Here is a 12,831-nt window from a genome sequence, read left to right as displayed (position 1 = left end):
GATCACAAAATCCTAAGTTCATAGAGAAAAAAATGTTACTAAATACAAACCATTTTGGTTTTCAAGAAAAAAGCTGGATTAAGGAGGGGTATGGTGAGTATTTTCAGTGACTAAAGCCTTCAGAGATGGAAAGGTCAAAATGATGAAGTAGAACACGTTCACCAGTAGTGGACCATCGGCAGCTACAAGCATACCTGGAAATCAGCAAACCTCTAGTGCCATCCCATTCTCTCACTTCCCATTGGTCTTGAGATCAAGTTCACCCATACAGCATGAAAAGTCTCCCTACATTATTCGTGAGCTTCACTCCTGAAGTGAAAGTCCTGGCTAGCCAGACACATAAGCAGGAGCCATAAAATCAGTGGGAGACTCAATTCGATGGCAGTGTTGACTATAATAGGGATTTCTGGACTGCCAGTTGCATTCTCAAACATTAGAATGAAAACTAAACCACTCTCTTTTCCCTGTCTTTTTAAAGGTGGGTTGGAAAGATACACAGGCCAGTCACAGCAGCACATGCTCATAACCCCAGCATTCAGAAGTCATAGCAGGAGCACTGTGAGTTCAAAGTCAGTATGGGGTACATCACTAGCCTTCCTCTCAAAAACAAAAAATCAAAAAAGTCAAGTGCGTGTATACATTTGTGTATTTATACATACATCTGTGTATGAATGCATTTATGTACATGTATACATACACATAAGTCACTTTTAACAAGGTATGTTCTGAGAAATACATTTGTTAGGTTTTTCCTTTTGGGAGCATCAAGTATTACACTTTATGTTACACTTATCTAGGCTTTAATTGAGTAGTACAACCTACTTTCAAAGGCCCATATGGCAGTGTCTATCATATAACCAAGCTACATTATAATCTTATGGGACTACTAGTATAAATGTGGTACACTATTGGCTGAGATATTTTTATGAGGCATGTGACTGTATATGATTAAGCAAAAATAATTTTTAAAAGACATTCAAGGAGGTTCTCATGCCAAAGGTTCACTGGGACCCGTTATCATTGATCACTTTACTGTTTATCAGTTACCTTATCATGTTCATCAATAGCACTGAGGATGACCTGAGCGGCGTCCTTGGCAATCTGGAGCTGGGTGTCGGTGACCGAGGCTCCATGGTCCAGGATGACAACTATGTGCTTGGACTGTGGCCGGACAGTTGAGACATAGATAGGTCTAGAGAAAGGATAAGCCCTCTGGAGTCAGTCACGGTCTAGGTAAAAGGCCTTGACATGGTTGTGAACACTACAGATGAGTAAGCACTCTGGTATCTGAACATTCTGCTGGGATGGCATAGAATGGAGAAGAGATGGCACAGAATGGAAGGTGACAAAAACACCACCTCTAGGGATGGAGATGGCTCAGCAGATAGAGGCACTTACTTGCAAAGTCACTAATGGCCCACGTTTGAGTCCCCAGTTCCCACATAATGCCAGATGCACAAAGTGGCATATGTCTGGAGTTTGTTTGCATTGGCAAGAGGCCATGGTGCACTCATTCTATTTCTCAAATAAATAAATGCTTTTAAAAATAAATACCACCTTCAGACAAAAATGTGCATCTGCTGAACAGGTAGCCATGCTGCCTACCTCTACTTATTCTGCCACAGAAAGCCAATGGTGGCCCGTCTGGATATAGAGACTGGCCGGCAGGGAGGAGGTCCACTGGCCAGTGTTGGCTCCCCCCCTCCCACCCCAGATGCATAGTACAAGGCTGTGCTGACTATGAGGTAGCCTGAAACCTGGGAGTGTGTTGGGCACCTTTAGACACTGGTCTGGCCTCTGTTCCCAGGCAAAGACTCCTGCTAAAGAGGCCCCTCTTTCCAAGCTACTGAAAGATCAATTATCTAAACACAACTTTATCATCAAAACCTATCCAAACCTCTGATGACCACTTTTCTTGCCAGATTTTTGTTTTTGTCAACATGGAGAAAAGTCAGGAGGGGTGTGGAGGAGAAATGCCCCTGATCAAAGCAGTGCTCGACTTATGTGCGTGTGAATGGTTTGGGAGATGGGGCTTTGGGAGATCTCTATTCTAGTTAATGCATCTGGCTTTACATGGGTACTGGGGCACTGATCCCCAGGCCTTCAAGCTTTGTATTGTAACCAAGCACTTTTAGCCACGGAGCCATTTCTCCAGCCTCCTCTATTCTAACAAGTTGTATATGCCTCAAAAAAATTCCCCTCATTATTGACACCTTTAAAATACTAGATTTTTCTGTGAAATGTGAGATGTGAGTCAGAAACCTTGGCATAAATTAACCAAAAACTTCATATCTGGCCAAATTTACACTAGTTGTTCTCAGTTCAAAAGCCCTGCATGAAAACTGTATTTTCACCAGGCATAACCACTGAGACAGTAGGGAATGGGACAACAGGAATCTAAGTGAGGTGGCTTCAGAAATGGACAAAGAACAGAAAAAGAGGATGATCTGGCCAGCCCAGCATGGACATTAGGTCAAATGTTTCTTTTTAGGTTCTCTGAGCAAGAGGAGAGGATTCTCCTTAGAATGACACACACTTTGTTTCAACTGAATGCACATGAACATGAAGCAGAGTGAGTGTTGGCATTGTCACGTGGCACTGCAAAAGAGCTTTGGCAGGATGCATAAATAATGTACACTAACGTGATCTGAGGGGCAGGGCTCAGCATGACTGGTACCCACTGGTCCCATTCTTGTGTTGCTATGCTCTGGAACCCAATGGACTCTCCCAAGGGACACAGAAGGCTTGCCAGGGTACCCCAGGAAAGCAGATGGAACAAGTAAAGGGATGGAATGACAACCTTTGGGTAGGAAAACAGGGGTCATTCAGACCAGGAAAGAGAGGCTAGAGAGTTCATTTCATGCAAACTCAGGCTGGAATTGCAGGACAACCTCCCAGGCTGTCTGCTGTGGGTTAATGTATCATTAGAAATAGTGTGCCACCTAAACTGTCTTCTTAGAGGCAAAGGAGAGTAAATGGCTCATCACAGCCTTTGCTCTCCTCAGATGAGCCAACTAGAAATCAGAGCCATGACTTCTGCTCCAGTCTCCGAGACTTGCAATGTACCAGAAGGTCTAGAGAAGAAATGGAAAAAACCACACAGGCACTCTCCCCACCACCACACACAAAGTAGGGTCTCACTCTAACCCAGGCTGACCTGGAATTCACTATGTGGTCTCAGGCTGGTCTTGAACTCAAGGAATTCCTACCTCTGCCTCCCGAGTGCTGGGATGCGCCACCACACCCGGCCACAAACACTTTTTTTTTTCTTTAAAGAAAGCATAAAAGTATTTTTCTTGGGGGTGAAATCTTACAATTTAAAGAAAAGATGAAGGGAAACCAAAGTGATTTTATTTAAACTCTAGAGGATGGCATGAAAATATGCCATGACCTTGTATCACCTCCAGCATACCTGATGCTGCAAATAGAAATCTGTTGGGGCTCAAAGGAGAGCCTCTTCTCCTAGGAACCTGACGGGCTATGTCATATAATCTTACAATTACTCTCCCTCTGGATCTGTGGTACAACCTAGTCATTTCTATGACAAAAGAAGAATGGTGATGACAGAATTATTTTTATTATCATTATTATGCTTGAGCCACATTTTGTGTCAGGCTTTATGTGGGTGGCTGGGGACTTGAACTCATGCAGCAGCTTTGCATTCAGGTGTCTTTAACCATTGAGCCATCTCCCCAGCAATGCTTGTGAATAATCTTAAAACTTCTAAGAGCTGAACCTGGTATGTAAATGTTGCAAGTCAGCCCTAACCCTATTATAGAAAGAGAAGTAAGGAATCCTCTACTATAATACACTGTTACGCTCTTGGCTGTGCTGGAGAAGATGTCATTTATGTTTCCACTCAGATGGCCAAAGCTCAAAACACCTGCAGTGCAGGGGACAATTCATTTTCATTTGCACTTCTGTGTTTGGCTTGATAGCTATCTGTTGAAAAGCTCTGACTTTACATGTGCCCTGTTCTCTACACTGACAAATCCACATTCATCAAATGGTGACAACATTTTAAAGCAAGCATCAGTCTCTGACCCATGGCTCTGAGGCAGAGCTTTGTAAGGAAACAAGGACTCTAACTCATGTAAGTCACTTTTTTGTGGTGCTGGGAATGGAACCCAGGACCTTGACCAACTCTACACAAAACCTCAGCCCATCATGTATGCCAAATTCACTCTTGGCAACAACTGAAAACTGCCACATGTCAGCATACCTGCTGCGATGCTCATAGCTGCCCTTACACCGGAATTTGTGTGCCGGGAAGACAGTGAAAATTCCTTCTTCTGAGCTGAAATACTGCCACTTGATTCCAGGGTTGGATTTCAGGTTGTCTGCAAGAACTGGGGGAGGAAGGAAAATGAAATCTAAGCACCAAGTCCACAGGTGCATGCAGGCACATAACTCCTTGGACATCTGCTCTGCATAAACTGCTTGTAGATGAAGAAATCCCACTAGATAGAAGGCTGTAAATTTTCAATAAAACATTTTCTTTCTACTCCTTCAAAAACATTGAAGGCACAATGTTTCACTTATGTGAAGCAATTTTTCTTACCGTGATAGGATGACATTATGTGCCCTGGATTATTTTTCTAGCACAAATGATGCATTTGTACTAATCTTTCCCCTCATGGGGCTGGTCCTGGTTGATCTATTGAATACTTGCTGGCTTGAGGTACATTCTCTAAGCATGGAAACAGCGATGCTAATGGACCTTGTCTCCAGAGGGACAAGATGTGCAACTTCAACCCTGCCTTCACTTGCCTCACTTCACAGTAAGGGAAAAAAGCACAAACAGTGTTTACTCAAAGGGCCAGAACCCCATCATTGAGGAATCTGTGACTTAAAGAATGAGAAAATGATCCTCCTTCACCAGTGCTGGCACAGAGACTTTCTGTGATTTTATGTCATTTCATTTGTAGAACAACCTTAGGATGCTGATGGTTATTATTCTTATTTTGAAGTTGAGAAATTTTCTGAGGAATTGTCACCAGTTTGTCACAGAGTTCATTAGTAAGTACCCAGGTGGAGTTGAGTCTTGGCTCCTGTGCTCTTCGTTTACATCATGGTGCAATGCCCGCCTTCTTGGTAACTGTGGCCTGGCAGTGAATCACACCTACTTGTCTCCTGCCTCAATGCTACCCACTTGTGTGTGCAGTCAGTACTCTCTCACAAAAGCTTCAAGTCTTCATGCAGCTCAGGGTGGTCTCAAACTCCCAATCTTCTTCCATGAACTCCTGAGTGCTGGGATTATAGATGTGTACCACCACAGCCAGATTCTACAACATCTTAGCTTTCTGATGATCAGAGTTCCCTCCTTTCTTTAAGCTGTTATGCCCTTTTCCTCTATCCCATATTCCAGCTCAGTCCTCTATATACATCTAGGATATGTAAGAGAATGCTACAAGATACATACACATGAGCAAAATTCAAGTCCCACTGTAGTGACTGCTATGTCAGCAGAATGAGAGACAGAGATGAAGCAGAGAGCAACACAACAGAGGGAGGAGTGTGAGAGAGGCAGAAAGGAGGAGTGCTGAGGTGGGTTTGACCAAATATACAAACATTTCTAAATGATCATGGGACCAGCTAAGGATTTGTGTCTGTGGCTCTCAGAGCTGAGATACGACAAAAAAAGATAGTGGACTTTTTACCTTTAAAGCAAAGAAATCTCACACATGGTATTTCATTTAATTTATACATGATCAGACACAACACATCATCTCATTTCTGGTCCTCAGCCCTTTATACTCCCACTGTGTTCTGTTTGCTTCCTTGTGCTTATCCACAGTTGAAATGATGTTGTTTAATACAAGCTTGCCTTCCCCCTTCTCAGCCCTAGCCCCAGTAATAGTAAGAAATCCAGACAAGTTGTGAACTTGGCTTTGTCCATTTTAGAGCCTAGAGCAAAGCATACATAGTGTCCAGTGAATATTTCTTGAGTGAATGAAAGACTACATCTGGTAGGTGGTAAGGTTGTATTTCAAACACAGCTTTTCTGACTCTAATGTTTTTCAGCAAATAATTCTTTACCAAATATGAATGAGTAGACTAATTATAATATTATACCTCTATACCATACTTAACATCATGGATTAAGATTCAGAAATGAAGATGAGAAGGTTCCTTATGGGAAGAAAGGGTTTATCTTAGCCTACCATTTTGAGGGGAAGCATCATTATGGCAGGGAAAGCCTGACAGAACAGGTAACCAGGGTATCACATCTTGTCCCTTCAGTGGGAAGGGAATTGAGTGAGTTAGCTCTGAATACTCAGTGGGTGGAATAAATAAACCCCAGAGACCCAACTCCTCCAGCAAGGATCCAAGTGTAGACCAAGTAGGAAGGAGGCTTAATCACAACACTTAAGGCTACGGAGGGCATTTTACATTCAAACCACCACAGTTGGGGGCAAAAGTGTGGTGCAGTATTTCTTCCATAGCATCATGAAGATGCTAGTCTGTCTGTCTCCTCAGTGTTTAGTCTAGTGCTTGTCCTGCCCGGGCTTTCAATACACTGGCTGGATGAAGCCCTATGTCAATAGGAAGCCTTTGCTTCTGCTCTGGCGTGCTGTGGCCTCTTGCACACTATGTTTGCTGCTGTTACCTTGATGTCCTCCTGGCTTAGAGGAACTCTTCTCCATGCATTCTTGGTCTATTGCAAGCAAGGAATTGCTCGTGGATGGAAGACAAGAGATCAAAGGGAAGGGGGAAAAGGGAAGGAAAGGGGAAAGAAGGAACAGAAGGGAAGAAAAGGAAAAGAAAGGGGAAAAGGAAAGGAACAGGGAGGGGAGAGGGAAGGGAAAGGGAAGAGGGGAAGGAAAAGGGGAAGAGGAGAGGGAAGAGAAGGGAAGAGAAAACAGAGGAAGGGGGAAAGGGGCCACCAGTCACTGGAGCCGTCTTAGAATATGAAGCACAGGTGGCAATGTTGGCTGACAAACTTCTCATTTTATATGGAAATTAACTTTCCAAGAAAATGCTGAGGCATGTGACCATGTCAGTCATAAAGATGCCACACTGTGCTGCCTGTCAAACTGCCTTTGCTAGGAACATATGCCCAGGGCTGCCCTGGGCCAACCACAGCTAGGTGGGGTCTGATGAAGCAAGATGGAAATTCAGCCTAGCAGAAAACCAGGCATCGTCCATGATAAGCTTTGTCCTAATGCAAATTAGCTGCAACCATCCAATCTTTCAACACACAGTAAAGTTCTAGGTATTTAGATTAAGTCATAATGGCAATAATCCCACAGATGTCAGCAGTGTCATCCCGCTCCTGGTTTGAACAAGGAGCTCTCAGTACTGAAACCTTCCATAGTTTGGCACAGTGGCAGCAAACTTCTGTTAAGGGATATATAGCAGAGTTTCTGACTTTTCAGACCACATGGTTTGTTCAAATGACTTATTTCTGCTAGTGTAGCAAGAAGGCAGCCACAGGCATGGATAGTTGAACAAGGATGGCTGGATGTCAAAGAATGTTTATTTACAAAAACTGGTGGCAAGTTGTATATGTTGTTTCTTCACCCCCCCCCCAAGCCACACAAAGTATAATGTGTATGGAATTAAGATCTTTCTAGAGTATGTTTAGTAATGACCATTCTTCTGGTGCCCCATCACCTCCATGCATACCAAGGAGATGTAGCCTTCAGAAATTTGAGGGAAACTGGCTCAGAGTTTTTGTGACAGACCTGAGAATTCACTCTAAACAAGAAGGGCACATGACATTCTAGCTAACCTGCAGCCACAATGGCTGTCTCCTCACCTCTGCCAGGCAATTTGTCCTTGGTCAAGGTCATTCCCAAGGTGGATCAGCCAAGCTCTTGTGAGGTATCTGGCTAATGTGACCAAGCACAGACATGAACCAGCTTGTCTGTAACCTTAACCTTGATCTTGTATTCACGCTTTTCTCCTGGTGGGCCAGTAACTTCACAATATAAAGACAAACACTGCCTTTGGAAGTAAAGGAAAGCTTGATGACCTCATTTAAAGGTTACATCTGTAACAATAACCAGGCTCCAGTTAAAAGGGGAGCCAATGGGACTGAAAATGTTTTAAGATGACATGAGGAGTCATACAGTATGTGACAGGCATATCCAGTCTCACCACAGAGACTGTTGTGGTTCCACATAATCACTCTAGCACTGTGGTGCAGCAGCAGGTAGGGTTGCTCAAAGCCTCCTGCTGAGGAGCCCTTTGGCATATGATCAAATTTCATCCACTGTCTGGTCCCAGGAGAAGATGATAAATCTGAAGGTAACGAGGCCCCCAGGACCTAGAGGCAATCTATCAACATGGTGGACAGCCAGCCAGGCAGGCCCCTCTCTGGCCCACATGTAGAGGTGAGTGAAACCAACCAGGGGGACTTCTACCATTCATGTTCTGTCACATGTTCTAGCCTCTTGGGCTGGTGTCCAAACACAGGGTCCAATATAGTCTTTACTCTGTCCTCAAATGCATTGGAAATTGTCCAGAAAAAGCTAACCCTACGCTCAGCCTATTGGTCCAGAATGCACAGTATTAGGCTTGAAGTTAACAGTGAGTGTCATTCAGGTTGCTCTTCACAAACATCAGCCACACACCCGGGAAGGAGGCAACAAGTGGTGTTTTCCTCACTGAAACATATACCAGGCTTGAAGTTACTGTGTCCTCCCAGATTTTTTTAAAATATTTCATTTTTAAAAGAGAGACAAGACAGGCATGCCAGGGCCCTTAGCCATTGCAAACAAATTCCAGATGTATGTGTTACCTTGTGTAGCTGGCTTACATGAGTCCTGGGGAATTGAACCTGTGTCCTTAGGTTTCACAGGCAAGCACCTTAACTGCTAAGCTATTTTCCAGCCCCCAAATTTTTTATAATGATGTTCTCTTTCCACTTTGCCACTAGTTTTATTGTAAAGGACAAGTTCTAATGCTCCCCCACCCCATATATTTTAGAGTCTAAGACCTCCAAAGGCTAGTGTGTGCCTGACCACCGCCTCCCTGAAGCAGACACTCATTTCCAGCTCTGCGGCATCTGGGCATGCTGAGAGGTGTGATGTCTGCAGCAAGCAGGCCGGCACAGTTTGCACTTCAGTTTGATAAGCTCTGATATTCACTTCTTCCAGTGCCAAAACCAATCTAAATTAAATGAGCTATTCTGCCAGCAAATGTCTTCAATCACTAAGTCATCTCCTCAAATCACTTTTTCTGAGTACAGTGGTATGGAAGCAATAATAATTTTACGTAGGATTTACAATGTCAGCTACTCTGCCCTCCAAACACCACTCTCTCCTGAGAAAGTTTCCCAGTAAGATCAGCACAGAAGTTGACTTGTAAATGGAAACATTAAAAGCCTACTCATAGGATGGTTTCCTCAGTCTAGCCATGTCAAAATGTTTTTTGGTTTTTTTTTTTTTTGTTTGTTTGTTTTTTCGAGGTAGGGTCTCACTCTGGCTCAGGCTGACCTGGAATTCACTATGTAGTCTCAGGGTGGCCTCGAACTCTCGGCGATCCTCCTACCTTTGCCTCCCGAGTGCTGGGATTAAAGGTGTGTGCCACCATGCCCAGTTTCAAAATGTATTTTTATATGTTATACATGAAATAATTTGCTGTCAATTATACCTTAACAAAGCTATTTTGATAAAAGTGAAAATATACCAAGAATAGTACATAAATTTTGCATAAGATATAACATTTTTCATGACTGTGCTCTTTTATCCCATTTTACAAAAGCAAAACTAGCTTACTGGAGGCCATAATGGTAGAGCTGCAACTTGATCTGAGTGTGTCTGGCTCTGAATCCCCTACTCTTTCCAGAATACTAGAGCACCTGCATGTTAAGAAGTGCATGACTAGTCCCAGCACATGGACGGCAGAAGCAAGAGGAATCTGAGTTTGAGGCTAGCCTCGGTTACACAGCGTGGTCATCTCACAATCAATCAACAAACAAACAGGACAAGAATGAATTTGCAATCAGCAGCTTAAAAAGCATGTTATTTCCCTGGGATGGAGAAATGGCTTAGCATTTAAGGTGCTTACTTGCAAATACTAAGGACCCAGGCTTGATTCCCTAGTAGCCAAATAAGTCAGATGTACAATGCGGCACATGTGTCTGGAGTTTGTTTGCAGTGGCTGGAGGCCCTGACATGCCCATTCTCTCTGAGTCTTCCTCTCTAACCCTCTCTCAAATAAATAAATAAAATATTTTTCTAAAAAATCATGCTATTTCCCAAGAGGTAGAGTCAATTAAGTATGCAGGTGTTTCTTAAAATAATAAGTTGCATTACTTTGTAAATATGTAACTCAAGTAAATTAAGCAAGGCCACATAGAAATCAAACTGGGGCTGAACTGAAAACCTTCTCCCAGTAGGCCAGCTGACACAAAGCTGGCAAAAGCTGCACTGCATGCAGCTTCATGGGAGACAGAAGCCATCAGTGGTGAAAACAGTGGACACTGCAAGACTCAAGTTTGGCCAGACAGGCCAGTGGGTCCAATAGTGACATGTCTGTTATGGGGGAACCCAACTGCTCTCTAATTGGAAGGAGCCTGGCTCTATGGAAGGGAATACATGCCTGGTACTGAAAGCCTAATCAAATGCCTATAGTGGGGGAGGTCATGAGCATTAGGAGTGTAATGCCTGCTTTTGCCTGGCTTAATGCATATATTATTAAATGCACTTTACTTAATGTTCATACCCATTTATTAATGCTACTCTTACTTTTGGTTAGAGAAGCTTCTCTTTTCAGATGGCGGTGACCATATGGATGACCCACAAGGCACCACAGAGCCGAGAAGATGTGACGGAGGAGTGTTCAGTACTGAAACATCTATCACACCTTCCAAGGCTCAGGGTCCATTGCAGAAGAGGTGGAGGAAAGGATGTAAGAGCAGATGGAAGGGCAGGAATGCTTACAATGCAATTGACCAGACAGAAATTGGCCTGGATATCACAATGCCTACCCCTATCTTTATAAGACCCTCATAATAGGAAGAAGAGATGATGACATCAAAATAAGAGACTAATTAATGTAGAGGAGGGGAATGATGGAGTGTGGATTTGTGAAGGGAAAGTGGGAGAGGGGAGGGAATTATCATGGTTTATTGTCTGTAAGTATGGAAGCTGTCAATGAAAAGGAAAAAAGAAAGAAAGAAATCCTTTATAACTGAAGTAAAACTTAAGGCTCAAGTGAATATTCAATCTGGTAAGAAGAAACAAATGGTTGAACTGCTCAAATTGGCACATACAAGCTGAGAAGTCAGTATGATGGGGCTAGCCATTGACTCACAGGCTGGCTTAACTTAGGTGGAAGATGGCACAGACATACTGCGGCGGAGAAGAGTCCACAATGACCCCAGCATGCAAAATTAAACAATACACAGCATATTTTAAGTGGCTGAGAAGCTTCACTGTTTGCGTATTGCACAGGTTAGAGATGTGAGCCTTGGGTTTCTCTCACTTTCATTATCAGCCTGGGGAAGACTAACAAAGCTATGTGAACATGGGCCCAGCTCTCTTTTGCACAGTCTATTTCATTCATGGGGCACCTATTGTTTTAAGCAAATATTTATTTAACTTTTTACTTACAACTTTTATACGTATACGTATAATGTATTTTAATCCTGATCTCCTCTCATTGCCTTTTTTTGTTCCTCCTCTCCACTTCCTTCTGCTGAGTCCCTTCTTCCTGGCTGGTCAAGTAGGTACCTACTACAAGACAATTCTGGTAAAGCAGAATGGACTGGAAATGAGAAGCTACAGGACTGGGTCCCAGCTTTAAATCTGTCATCCATCTGACCTTATGCATTCTCAACAGAATAACTAAAAGCATCTTTCTAAAATACAAATCACAGCTGCCCTCCAAATATTCCCCATTGTAGTACCTGTACTATTAAATTCAAACCTGCATGGCTCTCTGTACAGTCTGAGTCCTCCCAATTCTCCAACCTCATCCCTCTTTCACGCACTCACTGTACAACAAGAGCTCATGTTTTCATGTCCACAAATGTGCCAAGCTCCCAGTCGAGGGGGATAACATTTCCATCTACTTTTCACGTCATTGGTTCTTTCTTATCCTTCAGACTTTGCCTTAAATTTCACCATCTCAGTGTCTATTCCCAACCACTCTCAATCATCATCTTTTATAGTGTCACAGAAAAACCTGGTAACACTCTGGACTTTCATTTAACATCTCTCATTCTAAGGAGTTTAAGTAATGTGAGGCTAGAAACAAAACCAGTTGTGACCATTAAATTGCAAGAGTTAATCACAGGCATGGTTTTTACTGAGCTCCTCACCTCTGACCCCTCTGGGAAACAGTTTTCTCACTTGTAAAGTAATGGATTTGGAGAAGGCAATCCTAGATCCTCTTTAGAAACCAAGGAAGAAAAGAGACAAGCCATGATGGACAGCAGGAAGTGCTTGGCTTAGTCAAACAACTTCTGTAAACCCATAAGCTACAAAAGGTGCAAAATGAAGCCGGAGAGATGGCTCAGTGGTCAAAGGTGCTTGCTTGCAAAGCCTTTGGCTGGGGTTCAATTCCCCAGCATTCATATAAAGCCAGAGGGACAAAGTGGCACCTGGTGTGTATTTGTGGTGCCAAGAAGCCCTGGTGCCCCACTCTGACACATATGCAAGTAGATAAATATTTTTTAAAAGTGCATTAATGCACATAGTGAACATTATAGCCAGCTGAGATTACCTAAAATATACCTGGAATGCTTACATTACCCTACAGTTAGGCAAACCAAGATAAGGCTTATTTTATAATGAAAAGTTGAATATGTCATGCACACACACATAAGCATTTTATTAATGAGAGATGGAATGTGAAAACCCAGCTAAATATTCAAAT

The 12,831-nt window shown here is 43.0% G+C and overlaps 1 protein-coding gene across 1 annotated transcript in view; it reads right to left on the bottom strand.

Annotated features, from left to right (window-relative positions):
- Nucleotides 1-12,831, bottom strand: part of Cachd1 (cache domain containing 1) — a 258,103-nt gene that overhangs the window by 60,250 nt on the left and 185,022 nt on the right. Inside the window, exons 9-10 of the mRNA XM_045149156.1 lie at nt 4,223-4,349; nt 1,048-1,192 (exon numbers count right to left, since the gene is read on the bottom strand). Coding sequence (XP_045005091.1) covers nt 1,048-1,192; nt 4,223-4,349 — 272 coding nt within the window. The remainder of the gene's footprint in view (nt 1-1,047; nt 1,193-4,222; nt 4,350-12,831) is intronic.

Source organism: Jaculus jaculus, chromosome 5 (genome assembly GCF_020740685.1).
Source record: "Jaculus jaculus isolate mJacJac1 chromosome 5, mJacJac1.mat.Y.cur, whole genome shotgun sequence".
Classification (NCBI taxonomy): domain Eukaryota; kingdom Metazoa; phylum Chordata; class Mammalia; order Rodentia; family Dipodidae; genus Jaculus; species Jaculus jaculus.
This window is presented reverse-complemented; position numbering and strand designations above follow the sequence as displayed.